General features: G+C 47.4%; 1 protein-coding gene across 1 annotated transcript in view; it reads left to right on the top strand.

The window, feature by feature from the left end:
* ZFHX3 (zinc finger homeobox 3) overlaps window positions 1-12,833 on the top strand; it is a 170,289-nt gene extending 157,456 nt beyond the window's left edge. Inside the window, exons 9-10 of the mRNA XM_035566305.2 lie at window positions 1,132-6,612; window positions 11,125-12,833. Coding sequence (XP_035422198.1) covers window positions 1,132-6,612; window positions 11,125-12,692 — 7,049 coding nt within the window. The 3' untranslated portion in view covers window positions 12,693-12,833. The remainder of the gene's footprint in view (window positions 1-1,131; window positions 6,613-11,124) is intronic.
* Window positions 12,834-16,677: the final 3,844 nt, after the last annotated feature.

The raw sequence follows: 16,677 nt of genomic DNA, 5'->3' as shown, positions 1-16,677 counted from the left end.
ACACCATTGCAATTCACATGAAGGTTGTGGAAATTCTCCTTACCAAGGAGAAGACCAGATGGGAGCAGCAAAAAAGAGAGGTGGTAAGAGGGCTTAGAGAATTGGTAGAGAAACCACAAGGGTTGCTGCTGCTGGCCACAGACTGTACTAACACCTCTGCTGCCATCGTAGCTCAAGTACATACACTGGGCAGGTTTCAGCTGCTGCAGTGCTTATCCAGCCCAAACCTCCTCTGCCTTTTTCATTGCCATGCTGTGTTATGAAGGCATGGATGTAAATCAATGGCTATTTAGTCCTGGCTTTGTAGTGTGATGTAAGAACATCTCAAGAACATCATTCTGCACGAGCAGAAGTGTCTGGTCTTAAGCTTGGCAGGGAAACAATGTTGGTCCTCCTTCTATGCCCTCGTGGAAAGTCTGTAGGGAATGTGGTAATGAAGACAGCCGTTGCTTCCTTTCAGGCAGACGGCCCCAAGGCAGTGATGCTGGTGGGACAGCACTGGCATAGGCAGGAAAGCTAATGCTTTACTGGACACTGGGATCCCCTCTTTGGCCTCCACCCTTACCACACTATTCTGGCGGAACTGTGCTGTTAGGCCCCAGAACAGTGGCAGTGCACTGAGTGCTTGTTCTTTCTTCTCCCTTCCTCCCTCAAACAACTTCCTTTGAGCTGCTGCTAGCAGGACTTTCATTCCTATAGCAGGAATTTCATTCCTGTTTTTAGCTTTGATGGGACCAAGACTCAAATATTAAGTTCAGTTGGAGAAATCTTGCTGGAAATTAGGCAGGACATCAAAGAAAAACAGCAAAGAGAGATAGGTGGCTGGACAGCCTTTGCTTAAAAGGGAGAATTAAAGGTGAGAAATGTAGTAAGGGAATGTGTATGTGTGAATGATTCTCAGATACTCAAAGTGAACAAGAAAGTAAATTGTGTAGGTTTATGTAATGGGCCATGGTGAGGCTTAATGGGCTGGTATTAAAATAAATGAGTGAAGGTAGAGGAGAAATGTTGGAAATACCTATTTGTCTTGCAGAGAAAAAAAAAACTGACCTAGTTGGGGCAAAAAATGGTGTTGATCAGCCCTTGTGCACTGGTGTAATTTCCAGTTTTGTTGTGATTTTGTTTTCACAGAGATCTCTGAGGACTCAGGAAAGAGTCTTTTGCCATCAGAAGGTGCAGAGCACAGCAGTGATCCCAAACCTGTTGCAGCTGATCAGAGCTCTGCCCGGGACGACTCTGGTTTCCTCTGCTGGAAGAAGGGGTGCAACCAGGTGTTCAAGAGCTCAGCAGCCCTGCAGACACATTTCAATGAAGTTCACGCAAAGCGGCCGCAGCTGCCAGTGTCTGATCGCCACGTCTACAAGTACCGTTGCAACCAGTGCAGCCTGGCATTCAAAACCATTGAGAAGCTGCAGCTCCACTCGCAGTACCATGTTATCCGAGCGGCCACTATGTGCTGCCTCTGCCAGCGCAGCTTCCGAACCTTCCAGGCCTTGAAGAAGCACTTGGAAACCAGCCATCTGGAGCTGAGTGAGGCCGACATTCAGCAGCTATATGGTGGTCTTTTGGTCAACGGGGACCTTCTTGCTATGGGCGATCCTTCACTTGCAGAAGACCACACTATAATAGTTGAGGAAGATAAGGAGGAAGAGAGCGACTTGGAAGATAAGCAGAGCCCGACAGGTAGTGATTCAGGGTCGGTACAAGAGGACTCTGGCTCAGAACCAAAACGAGCCTTACCCTTCAGGAAGGGCCCTAACTTCACTATGGAGAAATTCCTAGATCCATCTCGCCCTTACAAATGCACAGTCTGCAAGGAATCTTTCACACAAAAGAACATTCTCCTGGTCCATTACAATTCAGTTTCTCATCTGCATAAACTGAAAAGAGCCCTCCAAGAGTCTGCTACTGGGCAGCCTGAACCTACTAGCAGCCCAGACAACAAACCCTTTAAGTGTAACACCTGTAACGTGGCCTACAGCCAGAGCTCTACCTTGGAGATCCACATGAGGTCTGTCCTGCACCAAACCAAGGCTCGCGCTGCCAAGCTAGAGGCAGCTGGGGGCAGTGGCAGTAGTAACGGAGCTGGCAATAGCAGCAGCAGCAGTCTCTCTTTGGGTTCATCCACACCAAGCCCAGTGAGCACTAGCAACAATAATACTTTTACAACTACCAACACAAGTAATTCGGGCACAACTCCCATTCCCAGCCTGCTCACCCAGGTATCCAGCGACAGCTTGGGAATTGCTCCCATAGGTAACCCTGTTAGCACTAATATCTCCTCCCCTTCTGAGCCCAAAGAGGTAAACCGAAAGAAGCTGGCAGACATGATTGCATCCAGGCAGCAGCAGCAGCAGCAGCAGCAACAGCAGCAGCAGCAGCAACAGCAGCAGCAGCAGCAGCAGCAGCAACAAGCTCAGACCTTGGCACAGGCCCAGGCTCAAGTCCAGGCCCACCTGCAACAAGAACTGCAGCAACAAGCTGCTCTCCTGCAATCTCAGCTATTCAACCCAGCACTCTTGCCGCACTTTCCAATGACCACTGAGACCCTTCTGCAGCTTCAACAACAGCAGCATCTTTTGTTTCCTTTCTACATCCCCAGTGCCGAGTTCCAGCTCAATCCAGAAGTTAGCTTGCCTGTCACCAGTGGTGCTCTAACACTGACTGGCACAGGTCCGAGTTTGCTGGAGGACCTGAAGGCCCAAGTTCAGCTCCCTCAGCAGAGCCATCCACAGCTCTTACAACAGCAGCAAGGTCAGCTGTCCTTGTCACAACCTCATGTCCTTATACAGCAGAGCCAGCACCCAGAGAAGAAGAATAAATCTGTAGTGAAGGAGAAAGAAAAAGAAACCCCACGGGAAAGGGAAAGTGCAGAGAGGGGAGACAATAATGCAGCATCTAAGGAGTCTTTGCCTGATAACTTAAAGCCCAAAGACAAGAAGGACTTTGTACCAGGCGGCAATTCGGAGCCCTCCTTACTGCCTCCACGTATTGCATCTGATGCAAGAGGGAATGCCACAAAAGCCTTGCTAGAAAATTTTGGCTTTGAGCTTGTCATTCAGTATAATGAAAACAAGCAGAAGGTGCAGAAGAAAAATGGGAAGACAGAGCAAGGTGAGAACTTGGAAAAGCTAGAGTGTGATACATGTGGCAAGTTCTTTTCAAATATCCTCATCCTGAAGAGCCACCAAGAGCATGTTCACCAACATTACTTTCCCTTTAAGCAATTAGAGAGATTTGCCAAACAGTACAGAGAACACTATGACAAACTGTACCCACTGCGGCCTCAGACCCCAGAGCCACCACCACCACCTCCACCACCCCCACCTCCACTCCCTCCAGCACCTCCTCAGCCAGCTTCTACTCCCACCATTCCTACTTCTGCCCCACCAATTACCTCTCCTACGATTGCACCAGCCCAGCCATCTGTGCCACTCACTCAGCTCTCTATGCCAATGGAGCTCCCCATCTTTTCACCACTTATGATGCAAACCATGCCACTACAAACATTACCTGCTCAGCTGCCACCCCAGCTTGGTCCTGTAGACCCTCTGCCTGCTGACTTGGCCCAGTTATACCAGCATCAGCTCAACCCTAGCCTTCTCCAGCAGCAGCAGAACAAGAGGCCACGGACACGAATCACTGATGACCAACTCAGAGTTCTTCGGCAGTATTTTGATATTAACAATTCCCCAAGTGAGGAACAGATCAAAGAGATGGCGGACAAATCTGGGTTACCCCAGAAAGTGATCAAGCACTGGTTTAGAAACACTCTTTTCAAAGAACGCCAGCGCAACAAGGATTCTCCATACAATTTCAGTAATCCTCCCATTACCAGCCTGGAAGAGCTGAAGATAGACTCACGGCCTCCTTCTCCAGAACCTCAAAAGCAGGAGTACTGGGGAAGCAAGCGATCCTCCCGGACACGCTTTACTGACTACCAACTCAGAGTCCTGCAGGACTTCTTTGATGCCAATGCTTATCCAAAGGATGATGAATTTGAGCAGCTTTCTAACTTGCTGAACCTCCCAACACGTGTCATAGTGGTGTGGTTCCAGAATGCCCGTCAAAAAGCTAGGAAAAACTATGAGAATCAGGGAGAAGGCAAAGATGGAGAACGGCGGGAGCTTACAAACGACAGGTACATTAGAACAAGCAACTTGAACTACCAATGCAAAAAGTGCAGTCTAGTCTTTCAGCGCATTTTTGATCTCATTAAACACCAGAAAAAACTTTGTTACAAAGATGAGGATGAAGATGGACAGGATGATAGCCAGAATGAAGACTCTATGGATGCAATGGAGCTCTTGACTCCAACCAGTTCCTCCTGCAGCACACCAATGCCCTCACAAGCTTACAGCACACCTACGTCTTCAGCTAATGCAACCTCCTCAGCTTTTCTGCAGCTCACAGCAGAGGCAGACGATTCCTCTACCTATAGCTCTAAAGTAGAAGCTACAGATGAGAAACCAAAGCAGTCTGAACCTCCAAGTACACAGCAAAACCAAACTCAAGAGAAGCAAGTGCAACCAAAGCAAGAGTCTCAGCAGCAACAGGACCAAGGAGAACAAAAGACAAATTCAGCACACCAAAAGATTTCACAGTTATCCTCCCCCTCTTCATTACAACAGCCACCTCCCCCTCCTCAGCCCCCTCAGTGTTCTTTGTCACAGTCAAGCCCAAGTCCATCTCAGCTGTCACATCTCTCCCTCAAACCCATTCACACATCCACCCCTCAACAGCTGGCAAACCTACCTCCTCAGCTAATCCCATACCAGTGTGACCAGTGTAAGCTGGCATTTCCTTCCTTTGAGCATTGGCAGGAGCATCAGCAGCTTCATTTTCTGAGTGCACAAAACCAGTTTATTCACCCCCCGTTCCTGGACAGAACGCTGGATATGCCTTTCATGCTTTTTGATCCCAGTAATCCACTACTTGCGAGCCAGCTGCTATCTGGTACATTACCACAGATTCCAGCAAGCTCCGCTACTTCTCCATCAACTCCAACATCCACAATGAACACACTGAAGAGAAAGCTGGAGGAAAAGGCCAGTGCAAGCCCTGGAGAAAATGACAGTGGGACTGGAGGAGAAGAACCTCAAAGGGATAAACGTCTAAGGACAACAATTACCCCAGAGCAGCTGGAAATTCTTTATCAGAAATACTTGCTTGACTCCAACCCCACACGGAAAATGTTGGATCACATTGCACATGAAGTGGGCTTGAAGAAACGTGTTGTGCAAGTTTGGTTTCAGAACACCCGTGCACGGGAAAGGAAGGGACAGTTCAGAGCTGTAGGGCCTGCCCAAGCCCATAGACGTTGTCCATTCTGCCGGGCTCTCTTTAAAGCAAAGACGGCTCTTGAAGCTCACATCCGATCCCGCCACTGGCATGAGGCCAAGAGAGCCGGATACAACTTGACATTGTCTGCTATGCTCTTAGATTGCGATGGGGGACTCCAGATGAAGGGAGACATCTTTGATGGAGCAAGCTTTTCCCACATGCCACCAACTAGTAGTGACAGTCAGAGTGTTCCTCTCTCCCCAGTGAACAAGAGCATGGAACTGTCACCTCGGACTCTGCTGAGTCCATCCTCCATCAAGGTGGAAGGGATAGAAGACTTTGAGAGTCCCTCCATGTCCTCGGTCAACCTGAGCTTTGACCAGACAAAGCTGGACAATGATGACTGCTCTTCTGTCAACACTGCAATCACAGACACTACAACAGGAGATGAAGGGAATGCAGACAATGATAGTGCAACAGGGATTGCAACTGAAACCAAATCTGCATCAGGACCCAGTGAAGGTCTCACAAAAGCTGCCATGATAGCAATGTCTGAATATGAAGATCGTCTGTCTTCTGGCCTGGTCAGCCCAGCTCCCAGCTTTTACAGCAAAGAGTACGATAATGAAGGTACTGTGGACTATAGTGAAACATCCAGCCTTGCAGATCCCTGCTCACCCAGCCCTGGTGCAAGTGGTTCAGCCAGCAAGTCTGGGGAGAGTGGGGATCGGCCCGGACAGAAACGCTTTCGCACTCAGATGACTAATCTCCAGCTAAAAGTTCTTAAGTCATGCTTTAATGACTACAGGACACCTACCATGCTGGAGTGTGAGGTCTTGGGCAATGACATTGGACTGCCAAAGAGAGTTGTTCAGGTCTGGTTCCAAAATGCTCGGGCAAAGGAGAAGAAGTCCAAACTCAGCATGGCCAAGCATTTTGGTATAAACCAAACAAGTTATGAGGGACCCAAAACAGAGTGCACTTTGTGTGGCATCAAGTACAGCGCTCGACTGTCTGTACGTGACCATATCTTCTCTCAACAGCATATCTCCAAAGTTAAAGAAACCATTGGAAGCCAGTTGGATAAGGAAAAGGAGTATTTTGACCCAGCTACTGTACGTCAGTTGATGGCTCAGCAAGAGCTGGACCGGATCAAAAAAGCCAATGAGGTTCTTGGTCTGGCAGCTCAACAGCAGGGCATGTTTGATAACACCCCTCTGCAAGCTCTTAACCTTCCTGCTGCGTACCCAGCACTACAGGGCATCCCTCCAGTCTTGCTCCCAGGCCTCAACAGCCCATCCTTACCAGGCTTCACTCCATCCAACACAGGTGAGTATGGATGTTATCACACTACCCAGAGACACAGCTTTACTTGATACATCTTTAGCACGAGTGGATGTTCCCTTCAGAATGACCAGTAATAGGACACTTGGCCCTTTAGTTAAGCATGTTTACTTGAGAGCAAATAGGCATCAGGTGTTCTATGTTTAATTCCTGAATTCAGTTTTTCCAGCAAATTCTGAAATAGAGCAATGTCACGTATCTATGTTTTGCTAGCATAGACTTAAAATTCTGATGCACCTTCAAGGAAATGGAAAATAGAGGATTTACCAAATAGAATGTGAAAAGGACTAATGTACTGAATGCATTGTTCATTATATCTTTCCTTTTGATATTAAATTCAGTTTATGCAATGCTGTCCCAAGTTTTCAGTAATTCTGAACTGTTTCCAGGGAAAATGTAATGTTCCTGGTAGTAGTGGTGACAGAATCTGGAGCATCTTTATGTAACGCCCTTATAGTGACCTCCAGGACAAATCCTGATGGGGTGGTGGGTTGTTTTTGAGCTATGAGCTGGGCACTGTCTGTAAATACATTCTCAACCAACAACAGTGTATTCATAGGGTAAATCTACTTTGTGTTTTAATAGGATATTTCTTAACAATACTACATAACAATGAAATTTGGCATAGTCCTTTGGATGGCCTAATTCCAGATATTGGACTTTGTCTTTTCAGGATGCTCTTTTCCCTTGTACCTGGTGGAGGGCTGGAAAGTATATGATGTATAGCAAATACTGTCAGTAGAAGGTACTATTCAGTACACTAGACTTAGAAAAGTTGATTCAAGGATTATTTCACCCCTGCTGCATCTGTGGCATCCCAAGGATATGCTTGCATCTGAATCGCAACTCGTGACAGAGTTAATTGATGTTCCCTAGGAGACCTGCTTTCAGTTGGCAGACTTCTCTGTTTACTTCTGATGATACCTATTTAAGTTGCCTCTCACCAGGGTCGCTCTGCATTTGCAAAGATATCCCAAGAACTGATTCTAGTGTCCTGTCTCAGCAACAGGCTGAGTCTGTCTCAGATGGAAAACACTGTCATGCCTGGTCCTGCTACAGCATATGCCAGTATGAACCTTTGTTTTCTATACTGCACTGATACTGATCTAACGCTATTAGAGAGTGTCCAGAAACAATAACTTTCTTTTACTGTACTGAACTAATTGGCTAACGATGAGTTATAATCCATGGTATAAAGTATAAATATTATCTAAGCATCTTCCTGGCTTCTTAATCAGAAACTGGAGTGATACCAGTCTTCAAAAAGACTTTCTGATGCTTTTTGTCAGCAGGCCATTTCTTAAGTTCTTTTTTCAACAGATTGAAGAACTGAGTGCTGATGCTGCCAGGTAATATGATAGCGTCATATTAATCAAATTGCCTTCTTCATTTGCCATGCAGGAGGTAAATCTTTGGATAAGCAAATCAAAATTTTAGTAAAAAAATAAATGGCTGCCTTGAGCAGTTAGGTGGAACTTGGAACAGCTTATCTGACATTTGCAAGGGGGTCTGGTTGCAGAGTTGTTCACTATAAATCACATCACTAGAACCTGAAGTTAGTATGTTGTTACAGTGACATTGGATATAATATCCTAAAGAGAGCATGACTCAAAACAGGCATCCTTCTATCCCCTGGGAAAAGGCTCTGTTCACCTTTGTCTCCACAACTAGTCATCTCTGAAGTATCTTCTGCTGGCAAATGGAAAAGAGTTGGGTTCTGGCCTTTCCAAATATGATCCACGCTCTTGGAGTCAAAATCCTTCTCTCCACTGGAGCAGCAGAGGGAATTACCTTGTAGTTTGGTTGCTGGTGTTCATGTCAGAAGCAGAAGAGATCAGAGTATGTTTATGTGGAAAAGTTTTCTATTAGGAGTTAGGGCCTCTGCAAGGCTTTTTTGCATAGTTACAGGATTCCTTCCACCCCCACCCCACCCCAAGTAGATAAAATAGTTCTTGACTATGGGTGTAGGATAGTCCATTGTAATTAAACCATCTTTTAAAACAGTTGCTGTGAGATATTCTTCTGTCTGGGGCTGCTGCCCATTCCTGCTCCTTGAGTGTAGTCTTAGGCATGTGCCTGATGGGGATCTTTGTGTGCCAGGACATTTTCATGCTATTTTTTTCCGACAGAAGATCTTGGTTCAGTGGCCAGAAGTAAGCCAAAATGATTTCTTTGGCAAATTATATTGTCAGCCTATCACAGATCAGCTCTGTGCTGTTTACTTAGTACCCCAAGTTTATAACAAGATCTAAAATTACTTTTTTGTGCTTCAATACATATGTTGCCTTTATTTTTCTCCAAAGATCAGTATGTGTCTTGGGGAGATGGGGCTACATACTATGAATGTTAAGAATAATCAGTGACTGCCTAGACAGGACTAAGCTATTTAGAAAGTCAAACAGACTATTTGTGGCCTTTAGATAAAGCTCCAAAGGTCAGGCCATCTCAGCTCAAAGCCTGTCGAAACAGATAAGGCTGTGCATCCAGGAATGTTATGAATTAGCTGCTGCTCCTGTGCTTGAACCTCTCAGGGACTGTTCAACATGGGAACATCAGTTTCAATGGCATCTATCCATAATATCCCCTTATCTGAAATCTATAAGGCTGCCGCGTCAAGGCTCACTTCATACCTTTACAAATCACTATTGTCTCAATACAGCATCAAGAGCAGTTACAGGTTTCAGAAGGGCTTTGCTTCAGTCATCACTGAATTCTCCAGGGCTCTTATCCCGCCTCTTCCTCAAGCCCTGCTGCTCGCTTCCTTTACCAGGCTGTCCTCTGCAGAGCCACATCGGTTTTGTCCCCTCCACTTTACTCAGGAGGCCAGCTCTGCCTGCAGGTCTCCAAAGCCAGTGGGTGAATGCAACACCATAGACAAATGAACTGTTTATACTAGAGTGTCGTGCAGCCAGGATTTGAAGACTGCTGTGCCCCACTTTGCTGCCAACTGCTACTCAGAACATGATGCTGCAAAATGGTTGTTCCTTCACTGTATTCTGAGCAGTACAAATTCAGTGGCCCCCATAGTTACTGAATGAGCTACATTCCAGGAAAGGAATTACGTTTAATCTGAAGAGAATGAGTCCAGGGGACTGGAATAACTCCTCTGTACAGGGGACAACAGCTAGAAAGTCTGGCTGAAGTTATACAAGAAAGTCAGGTGCATTGTTTGTGTTGAGTAGTTTCTTCAGGACATTTGCATCTGTTCAGCTGTCTGTGATATGTGGAGGTTTTCTCTCTTTGGTTTACAGAATCACAGAATAAAGGTTGAAAAGAACCTCTGGAGGTCACCTGGTCCAAACACCCTGCTCAGACAGGGCCACCTAGAGCAGGTTGTGAATAACTGACTCATTTTTGAAAAGGCAGTATTTTCTGGTTTGCTGTCACCCTGCATCTGTGCATCACAAGAGAAACATGGTTGGGCTGCCTTGCTTTCAGCCACAGGAAGGGAAAGTGGGCACCCAGGGACCCAGGGGAGCGGAGAGGCATCTTGCCAGGGAAGCCCAGCTGCTCTCCAGGAGCCACCTGGGTTCCCACACGCCAGTCCCCTGCCCCGGGTGCCTAGCCGCTCTCAGCACCAGCTCTCATCCAGCAGCCCTTCTCCAAAGCACCTTCTACCCTTGAGCCACCTCAGGCTCCTCATCAGCCTTCCCGCACATCCGCTTTGTTCCCTTACCAAATGCCCTCAGCTGCCCCAGCCCTGAGGTCACTCGGGTGTCCCTCTGCCATCTGCAAAGGGAAAACAGCCCCGTGGCTGCCAGCTGCTCTCGCCCTGAGCCGCGGGAGCTCATCAGCAGCTCGCCACTGATGGGTCATGGCAGATGTCTGTCCATCCGTCCTCGCCCAATAAGGGGCAGTGCAAGAATCTAGAGCGCTGAGGGACACATCAGGCTTTATCCATGGTAGCTCTTCTTAGGACATCTCCTTAGCCAGTGTTTTCCAAGTATAGATCGGTTTTGCCAAGCATTAGGAGCACACAGAAGCTGGCAGCTGCAGCTCTTCCCCGGGCAAGTGCAAGCTGATGAACTAGGAGAGAAAACAGGATGAGGAACACATTCCTTCTCTGCACCCCTCTGGCATTCCCCACCTTCCTCCTTTCCATTTCCCCTGCCCCACTCCTTCGCATACGTTTTAAGTATTTTCATAATCCAGCACTAACTAGCTAACGTGAAATGGAAGATGGTAACACCATCTCACCTGAAGCATCATGGGCGGCCATCAGGTGCTCGGCACTGCGTGGCCATGGGTGACATGGCTGACAGGCACGGCCCCTCAGGACAGGCACCAGGGGTTCGGGCATCCCCATGCCCAGGAGAAGCGGGGCTGGCGTCCAGGCGCCCCAACATGAGCCACACAGCACAGGGCTGGTGGTTAGTCACTGCCCCTGCGTGGAGAAGGGAGTGCAGGGGCACTCGTGGGGTGTCCTGGGGTCACCCTGCTTTGTGCTTGCCACCTGCCCTGCACTGACTCCTCACCTCTCTCTCCTCCCTCTTGCAGCTTTAACTTCTCCCAAACCCAATCTGATGGGCCTGCCCAGCACAAGCGTCCCTTCGCCCGGACTCCCCACCTCTGGATTACCAAATAAGCAGCCCCCAGCCGCTCTGAGCTCGCCCACTCCAGCACAAGCCACGGCGGCCGTGGCCCCGCAGCAGCCGCCGGCAACAACCCCACAGCCGCAGCAGCAGCAGCCGCCCCCGCCACAGCGCAAGGAGAAGGAGAGCGAGAAGGCAAAAGAGAAGGAAAAGGCACCCAAGGGGAAGGGGGACCCCCTGCCAGGGCCCAAGAAGGAGAAGGGGGAGGCGCCGGCAGGTGCCCTCTCGGCCCCGCTGCCTGCCATGGAGTATGCGGTGGAGCCTGCCCAGCTGCAGGCACTGCAGGCCGCCCTGAATTCGGACCCCACCACCTTGCTGACGAGCCAGTTCCTGCCCTACTTCGTCCCTGGGTTTTCCCCCTACTACGCCCCGCAGATCCCTGGCGCCCTGCAGAGCGGGTACCTGCAGCCCATGTATGGGATGGAGGGGCTCTTCCCCTACAGCCCTGCACTGTCGCAGGCGCTGTTGGGGCTGTCCCCCGGCTCCCTGCTGCAGCAGTACCAGCAATACCAGCAGAGTCTGCAGGAGGCATTGCAGCAGCAGCAGCGGCAAGCGCAGCAGCAGCAGCAGCAGCAGCAGAAAGCGCAGCAGCCCAAAGGAAGCCAAACCCCCGTCCCCACGGGGGCTGCCACCCCGGACAAAGACCCTGCCAAAGAACCCCCCAAGCAAGAAGAGCAGAAGAATGCACCCCGCGAGGTGTCCCCCCTCCTGCCCAAACCCCCAGAAGAGCCCGAAGCGGAAGGCAAGGGCGCGGACTCCCTCTGCGACCCCTTCATCGTCCCGAAGGTGCAGTACAAGCTGGTCTGCCGCAAGTGCCAGGCGGGCTTCGGTGACCAGGAGGCAGCCAGCGACCACCTGAAGTCCCTCTGCTTCTTCGGCCAGTCCATGGCGAACCTGCAAGAGATGGTGCTTCACGTGCCCACCGGCAGCGGCCAGGGCAGCGGCTCGTACCAGTGCGTGGCGTGCGAGAGCACGGTGTGTGGGGACGAAGCCCTCAGTCAGCATCTCGAGTCAGCCCCGCACAAACACCGAACAATCACAAGAGCAGCAAGAAACGCCAAAGAGCACCCCAGTCTATTACCTCACTCTGCCTGCCCCCCCGACCCCAGCACCGCATCTACCTCGCAGTCGGCCGCTCACTCAAACGACAGCCCCCCGCCCCCCCGGCCTCCCCCGGCTTCCCCCCACGCCTCCAGAAAGCCCTGGCCCCCGGCAGCCCCCCGCGCCCCGCCGGGGAAGCCGCCGCCGCCGCCTTTCCCTCCTCTCTCCTCATCTTCAACGGTTACCTCAAGTTCATGCAGCACCTCAGGGGTTCAGCCCTCGATGCCAACAGACGACTATTCGGAGGAGTCTGACACGGATCTTAGCCAAAAGTCAGATGGACCGGCGAGCCCGGCGGAGGGGCCCCGGGACCCCGGCTGCCCTAAGGACAGTGGTCTAGCTAGCGTAGGAATGGACACCTTCAGATTGTAAGCTTTGAAGATGAACAATGAAAATTTAAATAAAAAAGTTAATAACAAACCAATTTCAAAAATAGACTAACTGCAATTCCAAAGCTTCTAACCAAAAAAAGAAAAAAGAAAAAAGAAAAAGCGTGGGTTGTTTTCCCATATAACGATGCCGGTGGGTTTTACATTTCTTTTTTCCTTTCCTTTTAATAAAATAAAACTTAAAAAAAAATCTGTTACATTTGTCCTTTCGAAGGTACTGTTGGTCTGGGAGACAAAAGCCCGTGCTGCCTCCTTACTGTCTTCGGAGCTTAAGCCCCTTGTATATTGCCCCTTTTCAATAACGCCCCACGTCGATAGCACAGCAGAGGCCGGCATGTACTGTATGGGAAAGCAGCCCACCTTGTTACAGTTTTAAATTTCTTGCTATCTTAGCATTCAGATACCAATGGCTTGCTAAAAGAAAAAAGAAATGTAATGTCTTTTTATTCTCAGGTCAATCGCTCACACTTTGTTCTGTTTTCAGAATCATTGTTTTATATATATATATATAATTTCTTTTGTTTGTTTTTGGGTTTTTTGTTTTGTTCTGTTTTCGTTCCAGAAAAGGTTGGGTTTTTTGTTTTTGTTTTTTTTTTCTGTTCGTTTGTTTGTTTTTTTGTTAATTTAAAATGGGCAGAAAGTATTCAAGAGAAAATCAATGTGAACTGCTTTAGCTTTTCGGGGATTTTAAGGGTAGCTTTTCTGCTGAAGCCAATTTCAAGGGGAAAAGTTAAGCACTCCCACTTTTCAGAAAAAAATAAACCACAAAGAGTGTTGAGGACTCGGAGCTTAAAAAATAAGTTTTAAAACAACTGACTTTCTGTATTTATGATAGATATGACCATTTTTGGTGTTGAGTAGATTGTTGCATTGGAAATGAACTGAAGCAGTATGGTAGATTTAAAAGAAAAAACCCTTTTGTGTACATTTAGCTTTTGTATGGTCCAGCTGACGGCTTCTCATTTGATGTTGTCTTGTTCATTCCTAGCCAGATAGATTGCAATCCATTGACTCGCCTAAGCTTTTCTTCCCTTTGTACCTTTACTCCCTGTTTTCCCCATCCTGTAATCTTCCACTTATGGTTGCTACCTTCATTTCTTAGAGGGTGGTTGCATAATTATTTTATAAAAACTAAAGAAAGAAGTTCAAAGGGTTTTGGGGGGTCAGTAGGATCCCTTGCAGAATATTTTTTGTTGGGGGTTTGAAACTTTTTAAGGCGTATACATACAATTTACCTATGTCTGTTACCCTTGTGCACTTATCTCTTTCTTATTTTCCATTTTTCCAGTGTTTTTTTTTTTCCTCTTCTTTTCCTCATTTTGTAAATGCTTCAAAGACTCTATTCCTGACTATAAGCATTTGTTTCTGTTTGTGTAATTAGGCTGCATTCTGTTCCTTCTTTTGAAAAAAAAATAGTTTTTGTTACTTTTTTTTCTCTAAAGAAAATTCATGCTTTAAATAAAATCCAAAGACATACCCTTTCACCACTGGTGCAGAATGAGCAAAAAGGATTCTTTTTACTTGAGAATTTGTTTCTGATTTAAACAAACAAGTCTAAGTTTAAATAAAGAATAAAAAAAGTACCCAGGTTGTTATCTGTGCTTCTTCTGCAAGCAGAGAGACAACTCTTAACGAAAATCCAGCATACCAAAAGGCAGGTTTCAATTTTGAAGTTGTGTCCCTGTGCTAGGCAGCCTGAGCAGTGAGTGCCCAGAGACGCAGACAGCGATGCACAGAAAGAGGCTCTATGTGAGGCATTTGTGCTTACGTTGATCTCTATGCTCCTGTTTGTGGAAAACACGCCGACATACACGCACACACGCACGCACGCACTCACACGTCTTTTGTGGTCTGGACTTTGAAAGGAAAACTTTGTGCTGCTAAAATGTAGATTCTGGAGACAAATAGATGCTTGCTTTCACTTCTGTAGCCAAATGTCAACAGAAACGGTCTCCTTTCCCCCCCTGTTTCCTCTTCCCCGAAAGTGTGAGAGCCTTCTCCCTGTCATCCTCATCCTCCTTCTGCTTCAAAGGGAACTTCGAAGACTGTGAACGCAGGTTCCTCCCGCCGCCTTCGGGCTTCTCCTCCCAAGGCTGAAGCCGCTCACCGACTCTGCAAGAGACTGGAGCATCCTGAGAGACGAACGTGGGTTTCATTTTTTAGCGGGACTCTTTTATTTTTACAGATTTTTGGTTTTAGTTTGATGAAAGACTAGATCCTGAACTGTTGTACATATTTCTAACTAGGCTAATGCACAGTGCAAATTCCTTTTTTAATTGTTTTTTAAGTAGACGATACTAAAGAGAGTACCATCTAATATTCCTACCAGTATCCAGTTGTAGCATAAGGTGTCAAAAATGAAAACAAGTACACAAAATGCGTTTGCTGTTTTAACAAACTGTTTTCTTTTAACGAAAGTTCTTGTATTTCTCCCCGTGTTTGAGATGAACATTTTTTAAATTCTAAAGTTGTACAGTTTTGTTTTTCCATTATTTTATCTTGTTTGTAATTCTATGAAATATATATATATATATTTTTTGCCATTTAACTGTTGTATGTTACTCTGTCTGTATCATATAGAAATTTTTTTGTTCTGTTTTTTGATTATGTGATACAAGTTAACAATTTAACACTAGCTTTATCTGTCAAATTCTGCGAGGTCTCTTTTTGAAATCCTTTTGTTTTGTTGGTTTTGTTTTGGTTTTGGTTTTGGTTTTTTAATTATATTGCTTGGTCATAGTGCAATTTCCCTCTCCTTCTTCCCCCTCCTCCTTCCCACCCACTAAAAGGTTTTATAAATTCATTTCCTTGTATTTTTTTGTAAATGTTTCTAGAGACTTCCAGTGTGAGGTTGCCTCCTCCTCTCGCAGTCCCCGCGCTATGGGGTGGGATGGCCGCAGGATGCGCCGTTCCCGGCCGCCCAAGGCTGATGGCTGGGACTGGACACCCCCCGCCCAGCGGCCCCATGGGACCCCGCGTCCCAGCCCCGCGCCCGCAGAGCCACGGTGGGAGCAGGGGTGGCCCCGCGGAGCCTTTTTGAGATCTGCCCGAGGGCAAGCGTGCCCCTTGTAAGCGAAGGTCAGCAGGCCAGGGGCCAGGCAGAGCGGGGCAAGCATGGCATGAGGAAAAGATCTTAAACTTAGCATTGAGTGGGTTTCTGTTTTATTTTTAATAAAAAGCTTTTTTAAGTGGTGAAGATGGCCAAAGTTTCATACAACTGAGAATAAAGGTGTAAGGCGTGTGTTGGGGCCACCCGCGCCCGCTGGGCAGGCGGGGCGGGAGCTGGCGAGGGAGGCACTGGCACGGCCAGCATACTCGGTGTTCGTGGAAATATATTTTGCTTTAGAAAAAAAAAAAACTTTTAAATAGAAGCAGAAATTGGGTTGGTTGGTTGGTTGGTTGGTTGGCTGGTTGGTTGGTTGGTTGGTTTATTGGCGCTGAGATACTGCCCACTGTGAATCACAAAGCTTTGACTATTTTTTTTGTTTTTGTTTCTGGGGGGCGAGTTTGGGTAGAACAGAAAGCATAAATGAGGTGAAGAGGGATATGAACAGCCTTTGCAATGTACAAAAAATAGAGCAAGTGAAACCAAAAATGATGTTCTTGGTGTTTTTCTATAATGTAGTCTTGTTAGCTTTTTTTGTTACTGTAACAATGCTGATCTCGAACTGTACCAAAATACATGGAGACTAACAGAAACAGAAACCACATGGAACTTTCAAAACTTTAAAAAGATTTGTCACAAAAGACTTTGTTGTCATAGTTGAGTTGACTGTAGATGGTAATTGAATATACTCCTTTGGAAATATTTCATCACGTATGTTTCCTGCTCATTGTGATACATTAAAAAAAAAAAATGAGCAAAAGCTCTCGTCTCCAATGTCCCCGCTTGTGCGGTGCAGGGTCCGCGTCGGGTGGGTGAGCGGCGCGCGGCACGGCGGGACTCGTGCGTCCACCTGAGGCCGCGC

This window comes from Cygnus atratus, chromosome 12 (genome assembly GCF_013377495.2).
Source record: "Cygnus atratus isolate AKBS03 ecotype Queensland, Australia chromosome 12, CAtr_DNAZoo_HiC_assembly, whole genome shotgun sequence".
Classification (NCBI taxonomy): Eukaryota; Metazoa; Chordata; class Aves; order Anseriformes; family Anatidae; genus Cygnus; species Cygnus atratus.
The sequence above is the reverse complement of the archived record's forward strand: the minus strand, read 5'-3'. Positions and strand labels throughout refer to the sequence as shown.